The 15,377-nt window shown below is 47.7% G+C and overlaps 1 protein-coding gene across 3 annotated transcripts in view; it reads right to left on the reverse strand.

The window, feature by feature from the left end:
• Nucleotides 1-2,648: 2,648 nt before the first annotated feature.
• The window catches only part of SAMD4A (sterile alpha motif domain containing 4A), a 232,701-nt gene continuing 219,972 nt past the window's right edge, over nucleotides 2,649-15,377 (reverse strand). For all 3 annotated transcript variants that reach the window (XM_055435955.2, XM_055435953.2, XM_055435954.2), the window contains 2 exons: nucleotides 12,153-12,236; nucleotides 2,649-7,033 (listed from right to left, as the gene is read on the reverse strand). In XM_055435955.2, coding sequence (XP_055291930.1) covers nucleotides 7,005-7,033; nucleotides 12,153-12,236 — 113 coding nt within the window. In that variant the 3' untranslated portion in view covers nucleotides 2,649-7,004. The remainder of the gene's footprint in view (nucleotides 7,034-12,152; nucleotides 12,237-15,377) is intronic.

Consider the following 15,377-nt stretch of genomic DNA (forward strand, 5'->3'; position numbering starts at 1 on the left):
TGTTCCAACATGTCGCCTTTCTCAACAACTGTGTTTTAGGCTCTTAGAAATGCCCAGTGAACAAAAGCACTTCCATTCTTGAGTCAACATCCGGGCATCCGGCAGACCTGATGGTCACTCCTCTGCCATGCCACAGGCACTGGGGAGAGGAGATGTTGACCTCAGGGATTCTACCGTCTCATCTTGAGGCAAGTCTCCCAGACTGATTTTACAGGCTGGCCCCAGAACTTAGGGAGAGGAACAGGACTACTTTTTAGCAAATTGACAGAATAATTTTGTCCTTTGAATCTAGTGTGAGATGAAGGGGGGGATTGTAATTTTTTTATTTTTCTCAAATTTTGAAAAAGAATTGAACTCTGGGTTGGAAATAAACAGTCACCTCTGACAACTAAAATTCACAGATGGTTTGAGAAACACTGAGCTAGTGTTACCATCCTAGAGTGGTAAAGTGAGGATCCAGAGGCAGAGATGCCCAGGGGAAGGATTGTTTTAAAATTTTGTGAGGTGTGGGTGGAAAATAGAAAATGCCAGCGGAATGGTGTCTGTGAGATGGGTGCCCGGCTTCCACGTTCCAGTGTGGCAGCTGGGAAGGGGGCCTGGACAGGGTGTGGGGTGCCACACTGTGCTGCCGGCGGGGTGGGGAGGGGCAGATCACACTGACCAGTCAGCGTTCCAGAGAAGGATTAAGTTTTGGTTATAGATGAGCTTCTAAATACCCCCAGGCCCCCTCAGCCTCTGGGGACAAGAGGTTCTTAGGCTGATCGGGAGTCAGGGCCTCAGATAGGTGCAGTGTCTGTTCAAGGGACCAGACCAAGGATCCTTCTTGCACTCCCCTTGCTGAGCTCTCATTAGCACGGGGAGTGTGAGCGGATTGTACCTATCTGTGCTCCTTCTGGATTCCTGGCTCAAACCCACTGAAGCCTCTTCCAAGCCAGCCCCCTAAATAGGAACACTTATTTAATAAATACCCCTTTAATAAGTGCAATTAAATCTCTTCTTGGGAGGGGCTGTTAGGGGAGTCCTGAAAACGTTACTATTTAAGTAACATTTTCTCCAGGATTCCCTTACAAAGATCACTAACAAAGAGCTACAGCTTTGCCGATATAAACTGCTAGCCCACCCGTTTTGCATACTGTGCTGAGCCCTTTATGGTTCTTCTAATCTCACAACTCTCATATCTCCCTTCATTCCATGTATTTCACAAGTGAGGCTCAGCTTTTCTCTTGTACACTATCCTTTCCCCTTCACAGTACCCTGAGTCACACACTGAGATACAGCCCATTTGGGTTATGGGAATTTAACTTTGGGAGGAATTTCATTTAACGTCTCAGCTACAAGGCATTTCTCACATTTCCAGGGATCATTTTGGATTTTTCCAGCCTCTTGAGCAGCTTGAGCCTGGAGAAAAGGGTCTCCGGGTGGTCATTGTCACAATGTGGAGCTGTGGTTGCTTGGGTTTTGGTGGTAATAATGTCTGTATCCCATGTTTTCGTCTTTACCTTTTTCTTTGGGACTAGGTTTCTAACTACATAAACCTTGAGTATCGTAGTTTCCAACCCAAACCAAACCCAAGGCTAAGAGAGGTTAAGTAGCTTGCTCAAGATCACACAGCCAGAGAATACATGTGGGTTATATATTAGTAAGGGAGGAAGTCTTCTGTTTGACATTATTAACATTCCCGTTTTCTTCCTATTCCTCCCAGAGGAATACACATTCACTTTTTTTTTTTTTACTTATTTGGCTGTGCAAGATCTTAGTTGCAGCATGTGGGATCTAGTTCCCTGAGCAGGGATCAAAACTTGTCCCCATGCATTTGAAGCTCAGTCTTAAACCACTGGACCACCAGGGAATTTCCCATATACATTCACTTTTAAGTAAAGATAGAGGAATTTTAAGTAAAGATAGAGGATCCTGATGCTGGCAAAGATTGAAGGCAGAAGGAGAAGGGGATGACAGAGGAGGAGATGGTTGGATGGCATCACTGATTCAATGGACATGAGTTTAAGCAAGCTCCAGGAGTTGGTGATGGACAGGGAAGCCTGGGGTGCTGCAGTCCATGGGGTTGCAAAGAGTCGGACACGACTGCCTGACCGAATTAAACTGAGAGGAATTAGAAAAAATAAAACTCACTTTGCTGAAGCCAGAATTCAAACCCAGGTTTGTCTCTCCAACCATATGCTTAACTGACTCATTATTTAGAACTCATATTAATAAACATCACACTGAAAGGATTAAAATGAGATTCAAGCCATGTGTAGTTAAAAACTTCAGGTCTCCAAGGAGGCTATTGTTTATGCTGTGGTTATGCGGTAAAATGTGATTTCAAAGGCACTGAGGGTGGAGAGCAAGCTATAAACAATACCACCTGCAAGGTTCCAGCTTTTATTTAGACACACGCCCCAAAGACAGGTGATACATTTTTTGGTTACTCTGGGCACAGATCAAGCTGCATAAATGTTTAACACCTCTTTCCCTACCTTTTTGTTAAAAAAAAAAAAAAACGTAGCTCATAGTTGGAAGATACAGCTTTCACAGAATGGTCAGGTGGGAATAGTTTACAGGATGTCAGGCTTATTCTTCCTGGCTGGCTTATTCAGTGCTTATTTTCTAATCAATTGTATTGACAAAAATGAAAAAAAGACACACACCAGTGTTACAAAACCTTGTATTAATCATTTCCCTTCACTTTCAATATAACGTTGATATGAAATATAGCCATGATTCTTAGTTACATGGGAGGAAATGAGTAATAAATACATTGTAGCAAGTTTAAACCACAAGGGTGTTTCACTGGTAACAACATTTGAAAACTGTACACTTGCAAAGAACAGCATCTTCAAACATTAGTATATCTGTATATCAGTAAAGCTTTTACATGTAACAAACATGCTATTTCCATATATGACAAATTTAAAAAATATGCATTGCTTGGCAACATGAACTAGGCAAAAATAGTTCTTTGTTCACTAACTTTATACAGGAAAACAGGACGAAAGGCATGCATGTACAATAGGGATGCCTGCACGGGGCATGCAACAAAAGAAAGCTTTTTAAAAGTCAGCTTACATTAGGCATAAATACATGAGGGTTATATATTAATAAGGGAGGAAGTCTTCTGTTTGACATTATTAACATTCCTGTTTTCTTCCTATTCCTCCCAGAGGAATACACATTCACCTTTAAGTAAAGATAAAGGAATTACAAAAAAAATAAAATAAAACTCACTTTGCAAACATCTCTGATGACTTGTAAAACAAACAAAAAAATCAACATTAGTGTTATCACAGCCCCATGTGCAGATTTTCCCTCCACAGGGCCTTCTTGTATCAGGCACACCCGACTGTTTTCGTTAGGCTGCTTTCCTGCACCAGGGTTGGGGCCGCCTGCCCAGGACATTTTCAGAGGACCAACGCGATGGGGGCTGCCTCTCCCCGATCACGGCCCTTCTGGTTGTGTGCCTACACCTTCAACCCAGCTCAGCCCCCTGCCCAGGCTCTTGGGAAGATCCCAGTTCCAGGGGGGAGCGAACATCTACAAACCTTGCACTTGGCAGGAGCTGAGAGAGGGCCAGAAGAACAGAAGACCCAGAGAAGGCTCCCATTCCGCAAAAGGCAGCCGATGACACCTCAAAAGAAAACCTTGTTTCCCTCAGTGTCTCTTCAGAGGAATGGGAGAGGGGGCCCAGCTGTAGCTCTAATCCTGAGTGCCAAAAATGGACTGGTGGTACACAGGATTGGAGAGCCTGGTGCCAACAGCCGCCCTCTGCAGGCAGACCCAGCAGCAGCTAGTTTGCGTGCTGGCCCTTGGTTTAAAAAAGTGAAACTCAAAAAGCATGTGGAAAACAAAACAAAACGTATCAGCAGCAATGTTTCAATTCTTGTACACAATTCATGTGTGTCTTCCTACTGTTTCTGGCAAGAAACCACTATGAATAAAGAGCACCAATAAAACATCACACATGATAAGAATATCGTAGAATGCCACTGTCCCTGGGACAGTGCGGAGATGTCACATACACACTGCTTAAATCAGAACAAGGGGGGAAAAACCCATGTAGTGAAATAGATTTACTCTGAGATTTTTAATGTTTACTATTTACTTAATATAAAACAGTTGCATTTGGGGATCAATGGGTAAATACAAAAAAAGGCACTGCCGCTTTATTACTAAATATCTGACTTCACAGCCTTATGCATGCAACCATTTGATTTTTTTTTTTTATAAATAAAGTTCTTTTGCTTTAGGATTTTTAGATTGAGCTGTATACCTGCAGTCAACACAGGACTCAAAACAAGGTGGGGACAGGCTCCTAAAATTTATCAGAACGCTCAACTTAAAAAAATTAAAACACTAAGAGCAAAACACAACTAAGTAGATAAATCTATACACAGTCAATGAAAAATAAGCTTTTCTTTTAAAAAAAGAATTATGTTGTTATTAATAACAGACTTTATCATGGTTACCAGCCATAGCAAGTTAATAAGTAACATATCCAAAATAATATCTCTAATAATCAGATAACCATTGTTTCTATATTCAGTGAAGGAATAAATAGAAATTCAGATTTGCAAATGCTTTAAGGTCTTCTTCCTTTTAAAGGATTCACGCTAATGTGATTGTGTTCACAATCTGTTTTCTGAACAACCCGAGTCTTTATGGATACATGTGTTTTGCAGCAGATTTGAATGCTCTCTCACTTCTCCACGAGATGTGTTAATACCCCTGCTTCTTCTTCTATTAACATTCTCAGCATCCAAAATCACCTTCGCAAACCGTCTGGTCTTGCCTTTGGCCTTCAACATCTTTGACCTGTTCTTCCTGGCTCACACATGATCGTCCATCCCAACACATTCCCCAAGTAACCCTAAGCTTGCTTAGAAAAGGGATGTGGAGGATGAATGTTAATGGCACTTGGTTAAAAAAAAAAAATCAACTACAAAATGCTGCCTCTTTCTGCACATGAATTTGCATCTTTAGAACATAGTTGTCACCCAAGGAGAGCTTTTTGTTTTCCCTAATGCAATGCAGGATGTTGTGGATTCAAGCCTTCTGAGCTTGCTAAAGGCTCTCTGTGGCTAAGATGTTTCCCACATTTTAGACCTTAAAAGGACTTCACAAGCCTCACAACATCCAAGGTTGGGTTGGGTGTACATTTTTAATTTTGAAGGTAGAAGAAAGCTGTTTGGATTTCATTAAGGCCTTGTAAATGTGTATTTACTTCATTAACTTATTTTTTAAAAAAATAACTCTAAGCAAATGCAGTGATTTTCATGGTCTGATCTCTTAAATTTCAACTCTGACTTTGCTAAAACAAACAAACAAAAAAATGGTACCAGACTCACCCATTCAGTAAACAGGCCTCCTACCATCTCCCTGATCTCGCCTCTGGCTGAGCTGGCACACCATCATTTACACAACCCAATTTTCCAGCGCAGAGCACGGCTCCTCATGGATTTTCTCTAATACCCTCCATTGCATCAAATTCCAAAACATAGTCTTTCGTGCCCTTAAGAAATAGAGCTATTACTTTGTGGTAGCATAGTTTGTTAATCTTTCACCATGTAAGGAGCAGTTCTGTCTCCCTTCCCTGTAGGTAGATAAATCAGCCCACAACACAGCAACTCCCTGATGTCTGTAATAGAACCTTCATGTCCATCATGAAGTCGACCTCTCCCACATCACCTTCCGCGGCTCACCTGCAACATCTCCCCGCGGCTCTCTGCCACTTGCTGACTGACCGTTTATAAACTGCTACTGGACCTTGCTCCTCTCCTTTTCCTCAGCGGTGGGTGATCAAACCTTGCGGGGGGGCTAGGCTCGGCTTCCTGTGAGCAATCCCCCGTAAGTGGTATTTTGAGCTTATCATCTGGATATTAAGGCCTCCTTCCAGGAAAAAAAATCCATCCTTGCCTTTTCTCCTCCAGTAGAACTTGTACCCACCTGTGTGTGTGTGTGTGTGGCCAGGAGCGATAGGATGAAGCCCCCTGGTAGGGTGGGGAGAAAGAGGTGTCTCTGGGTGAGAAGCAAATTCATCACAGAAAGGGCAGCAAGATTCTTTCCGACTGGCCAGGTGACTGCACGCAATCCCATAACCGACCACATGGTGGCGCCCTCCCCCGGTGCTCCGCTCACTCCAGCCACATCCTCAACTCCACCTACACACTCCTCCCACCCACAGGTGGGAGACACCACTCAGGCCTACGTGACCGCATCCTTCTTCCCGAGAAGCAGAGCTTGGCAGCCATTTAAAAAGACAACCCTGCTGCTATTATAAAAATAGAGGAAAAAAATGAATCCCTATCAACAAATCCTTTACAAAAACCATAGTATGAAGAAAAGTTCTATCCCAACTCTTTACACGTTATGTACCCTTTAAAATTGTTATGTAAACAATACACAAATCAAAGTTTATCTGAAATTTTGTTGGAGCGGATTTCTCCCTTACTGCCCCAGTTGCCATGTGGACTTCTTCTTGCGGCTGGATTTCAAGCAGGGGCCTCAGGGAATCCAATCAGAGGAGACATAAAAGAGCGAGCCGCCGTCACTCGCGTTTTGGTCGCGGGCATCCATGCCTTCCTCCTGGGGTCTGACTTCAAAGGTAGGCTTCTGAGAAGGCTCCCAAGGCAGGGGCATCTTCCTCCCTCCCGCATCTCTCATCTCTTTCCAAGCGGTGCTCTCCCCCTCAAACCCGCATTTCCATCCAGGAAGCCACTTGCATTCCCTCCACCTCCTCCCAGTCCTATGTTTCCCTTAGAGACCCCTCCCCATGCCCCACACCACGCCATTCCATGACAGAAACAAATGACAAAATAACCAATCCCAGGTCTACTGATATGTTTACAAGGACGACCTACGCTCTCACAAAATCAAAATGGGAGAGGGACCAGGGGAAAAAAAAGGGCTGCAAAGTATCTTGGAGGATTCTGTGCAACCCTGAAGATGGTTGACACTGGACCCGCAGCAGTTGATTTCACGGCCAGCGCGGTCACTCTCGTCTTCAGCTTCTAGATTGTGGAGGTCCGGTCAACCCCGTCTGGGAGAGAAAGGAGGCCACAATGGGCACAGGTGAGTAAAGCAATTCCGTACATGCCCACCAACTCCAGCATCATGCATGTTGGACCTCCCAGTCTCTGAGGACAGATAAGGGTTAAATTCATCCATCCATCCATTCACTTATTCTCCACAGACCCATCCACTCAAAATAGCTATTTTTGCCAGGAACTATGCAGAACCTGGGAACCAAGCTGGAAAGACCTAATCTTCACCCTTCAGTTCAAGTATATATATCCTGGATGGGACACAGACATGTAAATCGTCAGAGACATATGAGGGATAGGTGCTCTGATGGAGCATGAACCAGACACAGCAGGAACATGGAAGAAGGAGTGTTTAAGTTGCCCTTGGAAGTCAAGGATGGTTTCACAGAGAAAGATCTGGCCTGAGGTGGTGGTAATTCTGACCCATCACAACTGAGCAGACCAGGGGGATCTGTCTGACCCAAATTGATCCAGATTCTGTCTCAAGAATCTAATCTGAGGCAGAGATACCAGTGAGTGAGATTTTTTTTTTTTTCCCAACCTGGAACTGAAAGATCAATGGATGTGGGAGAGTGCTGAGGTCATCCAGCATATGTCATGTCTGGGTTATAGAGAATCAATGGAACCGAGAAAGTGGACAGCATGCCTGTCAGAGAGGAGAGGCCATGAGTGAGCCAGGCCACAGAGGGAGCCGATGGCCACCCAAACCCTTTTCACGTGGAGCTATGGGAGCATCCCCAGAATCAGACCATAATAAGGGTCTCAGGTACTATGAACAGGAGCTTGGACATAGGCAGCTGGGGATTTATAAATGGTAGAGTAGTAACCAGATTTGACTTCAGAATGGTTTCTCTGGCATGGCTGGTGGCGGGAGGGCCAGTTAAGAGGTCCCTACAATGGTCCATGCTAGAGTTTCTCCAGTGAGCAGAAAGAGGCATGGATCAGTCATAGCAGGTAGAAATGATTAAGTTCAGTTGACCACTAACTGAAAGCTAGGATGGGATGCAGTATGCCTCCCTGGTTTTGCTGATATCCATACGTCAGTAGATGTGTCCTGGTCTAAACCTCTGCATCACAAGCCCTGTCTAGCAGAGGTGCATCCATATGCAATAGGCAGAGCTCAGGTATGAGAGGGTGTGGCTGAGCGTTCAGGGAAAACTGGAGGACCTAAGTGACATGGAGGAACCCTGAGCTCACTGCATGGTCTGACCTCTTCATGGGTGGTGCCAGAATTGCATCTTGCTAGCAGGGACTTGGGAGGAGAACTGTTTCTTTAATTCATATTTTTAATGAGATCACTGTAGGTCCACACAAGAAACAGCACCCTGTTTCTGGGTTTGCCCCTAAGGTAACATTTTGCAGAATTATATACTGATGTTGATGTAATCTACCCATCTTGCAGATTTCCCCAGTTTTACTTGTACTCTGTGTGTGTGTGTGTGTATTAAGTTCTATATGATTTTTTCAGAGATTTTCAAGAAGGGAAGCAAACAGCCCTGTGAGCATCTGTACTTTCAGATGATAATCCTGGAGGTCCCCGGGTGTGCATTCCTCTCCCACCTTCTGAGCATATCAGTTCTTAGCCTCTTGAGTGCTGGCTCTGCCACGGTAACTAGTAGTGGGGGAACAGCGAGTGTGTGTGTGTGGGTGCGGTGAGGGTGTGGAGGCCACTCCGTCATCTGTGAAGTGCAGTGGACAACCTCGCTGAGCCTCACTCATCCGCTCATTAATGCCAGCCTTTCACAGTTGTCAAAGTAAGGATCTGCAAGCAAGGAAATCTCGACTAACCCAGCCCCAAGCTGCATTTTCATGGAATTCTATCCCTGTACCTCACCCTCCGAGGTTGATGATGGGTATTCAAGTGCAGAGAAATAACCAATCGGTTTAGTGCAGACTCAACATTTCCAGTGCTCCAAGTCACGCACTGCACAACTCAAAGGGGCACCATTCGCATGCAGTCATCATCGGCTTCATAATTATTATGGTGAACTTCAAACGAAAGATGGAACAGTGTCTTGAGAAAGTGCAGCCTTTTTCTGATTTGCACAGTGTCCCCATATCCCCCACTATAAGTGGGGTTTTAAGTCCAAAAAGAAGTGAGGAGAGAAGGTGTGAAGGAATGACAAGGGCTGAGGCGATGCATGAACCTCAGGACACCAGAAGGTGGACCGGGCGTTCCTCCTAATAGTTTGATTCACTGTGGACTGCGTTCTGCTGGACGGGGCCTCGTTTTTGAGGCCGTAAACATTCCTGCCCATACGACCCCTCTGTGGGAGGAGGAGAATGGCCATGCCTGGCACTGAGCCCTCCTGAACACCTGTCGGAAGCAAGCCATATAGAGCCAGGAGAAAGCCTTCAAGACTCACAAATCAAGATGGCAGAGGCAACCCCGTCCCCCACCTCCAGGCGTCCTCACAGCTCCTATCAGAGGAGCATGGCAGGGAAAAGAAGAGATGGGTAGAGAAGGCCAGAGAAAAGTAGCTTAGACCCACACTGAGAGGGCAGCAGTTACTGGAGGAACAGACAGCAGAGATGTCGTCCTGAAAGGACAGGCCCAACAGCCTTAGAATAGCCATCCTGGGATGTGGTGTCCCAGGAACTTGGATACCTCTCTGCTCTTTCCATGAGATGCACGCAGAGGAGCATATTTTACTACTCTGCTTTCCTCTCCCCAGTCATTTGTCCTCCTGTAAGATGACTTCATTCACTGGCAGAAATTCTGTCCCTAGCAAGGTCATCTCCCCTGGCGCCTGGCAGGGGTCGGCCGGCAGAAAGGTGCTGTCACACGGGGAGGGCACACTGCCACTGCACCTAACCAGGCCATCCTGAACCTACTTTGCACCCACTGCTCAGGAAACTGCTTATAAGGCTCCCCCCAGAAAGGATTATTGAGAAAAAAACACAGCAATAAAAAGGCTTAGGAGATTAACAAGATGAAAACATTAGCAAAAAACAAAATCAGTTCACAGAGGTTCCCTGTAAAAATAAAAGAACAAGCTAAAAAATGAAATCTTTTCAATGAAAACCTCCTTTTAAGAAGGAGTATTTGGCATTCTTGCTACTAATGATGACGATGTTAGTATTTAGCAGATTGATAAGAGCTTATAAGGTGCCAATTATCTGAGCTCTATAAGCCCTGGGGGAGTGGCCAGTTCTTGCTGACTCCCACAGGCAACGTAGGACTGAGCAGAGTCCCCCCTAAGCCAGCCCCAGTCAGGTGTCAGGTGGGAGGGCACCTGGGTGCCTGCAACGGGGCCGAGTTTGGCCTGAAGTCTCAGGCCTGGAGGCCTTCCCTTTAGGACAAAATTGAGATATAATTTGCATACCACACATTTCACCCTTTGAAAGCATACAGTTCAGTGGTTTTGAGCAACAGCTGTGCGACCATCACCACCATCTAATTCCAGAATATTTTTGTCACCCCGCTAAAGAAATCTGGTGCCCATTAGCAGCCACTCTCCATTCCCACCTCCCTCCAAACACTGGCAGCCACTGATCTGCTTTCGGTCTCTGTAGATTTGCCTACTCTGAACACTTTGCATAAAGCGAATCACACACCGTGTGGCCTTTGGTGTCTGGCTTTTTCACCTATTAGCATAACGCTGTGCTGGTTCAGCCATGGAACAGCACTTCATGCGTCTTCAAGGCTGAATGACCATCCTGTGTGTGGCTCCGGTGAATCTTGTCCATCCAGGTTCATCTGCAGATGGAGCTCTGGGTTGTGTCCCATCATGCCTCAGGGGCTGTCAGAATGTTGACCCAGTCTCCCTGGTTACCTGAGAACAGGAGCTGGTGGCATCTCCCCCAGAGGTACCAGGAGTGAACCAGTGAGGTGGCAGAGCTTCTAGGATCTGAACTGAATGGCCAAGGGAGAGTGTGGTGCTTGCCAGTGGGGTTCCCTGGAACCCCAGGAGGGAGGGGTCACAGAGGGAGCCGTGTCCCCCACCATCCATCTGGTCAGAAGCCCTGGGAGGCCTTCAGCTAGCTCCCTTCTGGTACTGAGCAGAGGCTCTCTCCGGGCTTCGGAGAGCCTTGCACAGGTGAGATCAGGAGGGTGCAATCCTGGTCTGTATTCTGCTCCACACAGAGCATTTATCTGCCTCATATTTGGTCTCAGGATAAGACTGCGTTTGCAGAGACTAAAAGTTTAAACACCCCTGGTCAGCAGGACAAAGCTCTCTGGAGCAGTGGCCGATGACGGCCTTTCTCCGCAGCACCACCGGCTAGCACACGTCGTGGCTCTACGTGTGCCCATCTTGGGGGTGGGTGAGCAGTCCAGCCTGGAGAGGGCTGTCAGGAAGGGTCACAGGAGGCCTCTCTGGATTGCCGTGACTCACAGCCTCCCCGGAGGTTGGCAGGAAGGGGCGGACATCTCTCTTCTGCCTGCCAAACATCCCCGGGGCTGGCAGCGAGTCCAGCCCGAGAAAGGCACCCGTTTAGTACCAGGAGGGCACTGAAGGCCTCCCAGGGCTGCTGTGATGATGCAGGGCTGCAGGCCAAACTCACAGTGGGACGACCCAGCCGCCTCTGGGAGCTCCTCGGGGGCTGCAGCCCCGCACAGCACAGACGCATCCAACTAGACTGTCCCTGTCAGACCCAGAAGGACGCCGCGGGGCCCCGGGCGTCGTGGAAGCCATTTGGAACAGGGAGGTATAAAAACAGGCAGGGATTTTGGTTTCAGAAATTCTATTTTTAGAGCACGTTGGGATATGCTTGGACCGGACTGGGGGAGCTAGTGCCGAGAAGGGAAGAATCCAACGCTGTGGGGGGAGTTTCCACTAAAAGCCACGTCTTCTGTTCCTGACTCCTCCAGTGCCCGCATTTGGCTGGGACAACCAGGGGGCTGGGACTCCAGTGTGCCCTGGGGGGTGGGGCCTCTGGGGAAAGAGGAACAGCGTGCTCTCCAGGGCCCTGAGTCACCCCCAGAGGAGCAGCAGCAGCAGGGTGCTGGGGCTCGCTGCGTATGGCGTTGTGTGCTGTGGATGGTGTGGCTTGACAAGGGTCCAACAGCCCCCCATGGCCTCTCTCCCCCTGCCCCCTGCCTCCCCCACCCTGTGCCCTCATGGCCAGGGGTTCTCCCAGGTGTGCCATGCCATGCCGGGAGGACGCACTTACCTCCCAGGGCGTGCTCGGTCATACTGAGACACAAGGACTCCAGCCTGTTGTTGATGTCAGGCTCAGTCACTGGAAGCTGGAACTCTGCAGGGGACAGAGGGTTACATTGGTGACAGGGGCTCTGACAACAAGGAGAAAGTACGCACAGTGCTGCTGGCTCCACCTCCAGGGTGAGGGTTTGGTGAGACTCCCTGCGAGGACTTGGGGGGACCACCAGGGCGGCCTCCCTGCGAGGACTTGGGGGGACTGCCAAGATTGCCATGGAGACCGTGTTGCACTTGGGTTCAACTGACCTCTCAGTCTGTTAGACACCCTGAGCCACTGCAGCTGGATGAAAACCGGTGGCTAAATATAGCTGTCATAGTCACAGTCTGCCAGGCCTCTGCTCAGACCCCTCCAGCAGCTTCTCACTGGGGTAAAAGCCAAGCCCTTCCTACAGCCTGCAAGGCCCTGCAGACCTGGCCCTTGTCACCTCCCTGCCCTCATACAGCTTCCCCTTCCTTCACTCCCTCCTCCCAGACCCTCTTCTACCCCAGGGCCTTTGCACTGCTATTCCCTCTGCCCAGAATGCTGGCCCCTGGATGATCCCATAGCTAGCTCACTGCCTGCTGTCACGTCTCTGGCTCTGCTGTCTCCTTGGAAAGGACTTTCTGTTCATTGCAGTGAACAGAATTTTTCCACCCCATCCTTTTGCTCCATTTTTTCTTCATCACCATCACCGACACCTGACATATTATGTGTGTATTTGTGGCCTCCTCCCAGCTGAGTGTTTGCTTCACTGGAGCAGGACTTGGCTCAGCTCCCTGTGCCCAGAACTGGGCCTGGTGCATTTCTGCTTCATTAGGAAGCACAGGAAAGGAAAACCATGGCCTGGTGGGAACCTCTTCTGAGTCCCACACCCTGCTGGGTGTCCAGTTCTCAAGTGGGCCTCCCAGAGGCTAAGTGACATATCAAGGCTAGCCGGCTGACACTAGCTGGGACAGGAACCCACATGGGTCTGACTCCAGAGCCAGTGTTCTCCTGCACACCACATGTCTGCCAGTGCCTGTCAATGCTCTTCATCTCCAAGCACTTTGAAGCAAGGGTTTCCGCTGCCCAGGACAATACTGTGCATCCTAACCACAGAGCCAGCTCTATCGTCTGGACCCTCTCCACCCCTCCAGGCTCTGGGCCCTCCTGCTTCGAGGGAGAGGCAGCCCAGGTATCTCCTCTATCCTGCTGGGGCTCATCACCAGCACTGCCCCCATCGTCCCCACCTTGCGGAGGTCTTGAACATCCTTGACTAGTTTGGAAGTACCTTGCGGACACTTCCACCATTGTCATTATGATGCTCACAGATTTCTCTGACTCTCCCACGATACCCAGCCATGCCCTTCTGCACACCTCATACATGTCTATTGAGTGATGAAAAAGATGGAACAAGAAATAGAAGGAAACTGACAGCTATTGTGAAACTCAGACAAAATTGTGAAATTCCATGGGGGAGGGCAGAAAAACCCCCACAGTGGGATGTGTTCTGAGTGCCTGGGAAGTGTCAGCACTGCTACTGCCTTCCCGTGTGACCCTGAGAAGTTCTTCCCTTCCTTTGGGCCTAGGCTCTTCTGCCTATTAAGTGGGGAAAGAATCCCGAGGCCCCAACTGCAGGCCACTTTCTGGCTTCTAAGAGTCTCCACTAGGGGGCGCTTGGGGCCAGAGCGGGAGAAGGAATGAAAAATGAGGTTGGTGGTTTGGTGGGAGAGGAAGTTGAAACCAATGGCTAAACCAAAGTATTTGTTTTCCTGGATGAACTATACATTTAGGTCTCCTCTGTGATCTATGTTCCCCATTACCAGCTAATTCAGAGGCAGATGTTGTTTCTGTTATTTAAAATTCTCAAAGAGAAGGTTGTCAAAATGGATCACTATGAAGAACACTGGAGAGCAGATAGAGTTCTTTCTGACACAAGTTCCAGCATCCATGGGTTTGAAAGACAACTCTGCCAATTCATGAGCAGACAGAGGACGGCTGGGCTTCCAGAACGGGTCTCCCTGGCCCCACCCACCCCTGCTCCCAGAGTAGGGTTGGGGCAATTAGACAATCCAAGGAAGAGTATTTTAGTATTTTCATCCATTCATGTGAAAATCATATGCATGCAAAAATTAGCAGCCTTCAGGGTGTGAAATCTATAAAATAGAAACACAATTATATATATAGCCAGTTAGCAAATATATATAAAAAAAACCCTTAGCAATTATAGCCATCCATATGCTCATTGTAAAATTTAGTTTACTCTCTAGCACTCCCCTTTAAACAAACACTGTGGAGAGATTTGGATAAATAAAGATGCTCGACATTTGGAGAGAAGTGTTTCAGCTGCAGGATTTCTTGCCAACACGCAGCAAAATGCCATTTTCCAAGCCTGGGATTGCGTGTTCCAAAAACAGGGGGCTGAGAAATGTGGGGCTCTCTGCTCCAGAATCTCCAAACCTTTGTGGCTGCTCTTTTAGGTTGAAAGTTCGCATACTCGCTTTAAATCCTCCAGATCTTCCCTCGGGGACATGGGCGGAGTCATGACCCCCACCAATCTCAAAGTGGCTCTGAAAAATTCTAAGTCTTGGGAGAAGCCTATATGTTCGCACAACAGAGTTTCCGAAGTGTGACTTTTTAATTGTGTACTTGATAAAAACAGATCCGAGGCATCTCCCCACACATATGAGACAGAGGAAGACGGGTCGGATGAAAAGCAGCTTCTATCTCAGGCTGGAAGCCCTCAGCAAGGATTGGCTCAGTGGGCAGCACTCTCAAAGCCCTGGTTAAGTATCTGGGCAACTCCCGACCACAGATCCACATAAACTACAGGCCAACTCTTGTCCTGGTTCCTGCTAACCCTAGGGGCTCATGTTTATTCCGGCCCCTGCAGCAGTAAGGGACCAGGCAGATGTAGTTTTGAGTCTTCAGGAGGACAAATAGATTCAGAGTCCTCCATGTTATTGCCCAAGCAGGCCTGCTTCCTTAGCTCAGATGGCATCTCTGAGAATGAGGGATTCTTCCCCTCTCTACCAAACCATTCCAGGATGTGTATTTGCGTACATATTAGGGTGTGTATTTGAGGATCCCCAGTTCTAGGATGCCCAGAGTCGAGGCTGAAGGGGGACTTTTAACTTTGCCTTTTTAGAAGTCCTACAAACACATGGACTGCTGTTCAGGTCCAGGGTCAAGAGGACTCTGGAAGGAAGCAGCGCCCAA

This window comes from Moschus berezovskii, chromosome 9 (genome assembly GCF_049115385.1).
Source record: "Moschus berezovskii isolate FMDL1 chromosome 9, NW_MosBer_1.0, whole genome shotgun sequence".
Lineage (NCBI taxonomy): Eukaryota > Metazoa > Chordata > Mammalia > Artiodactyla > Moschidae > Moschus > Moschus berezovskii.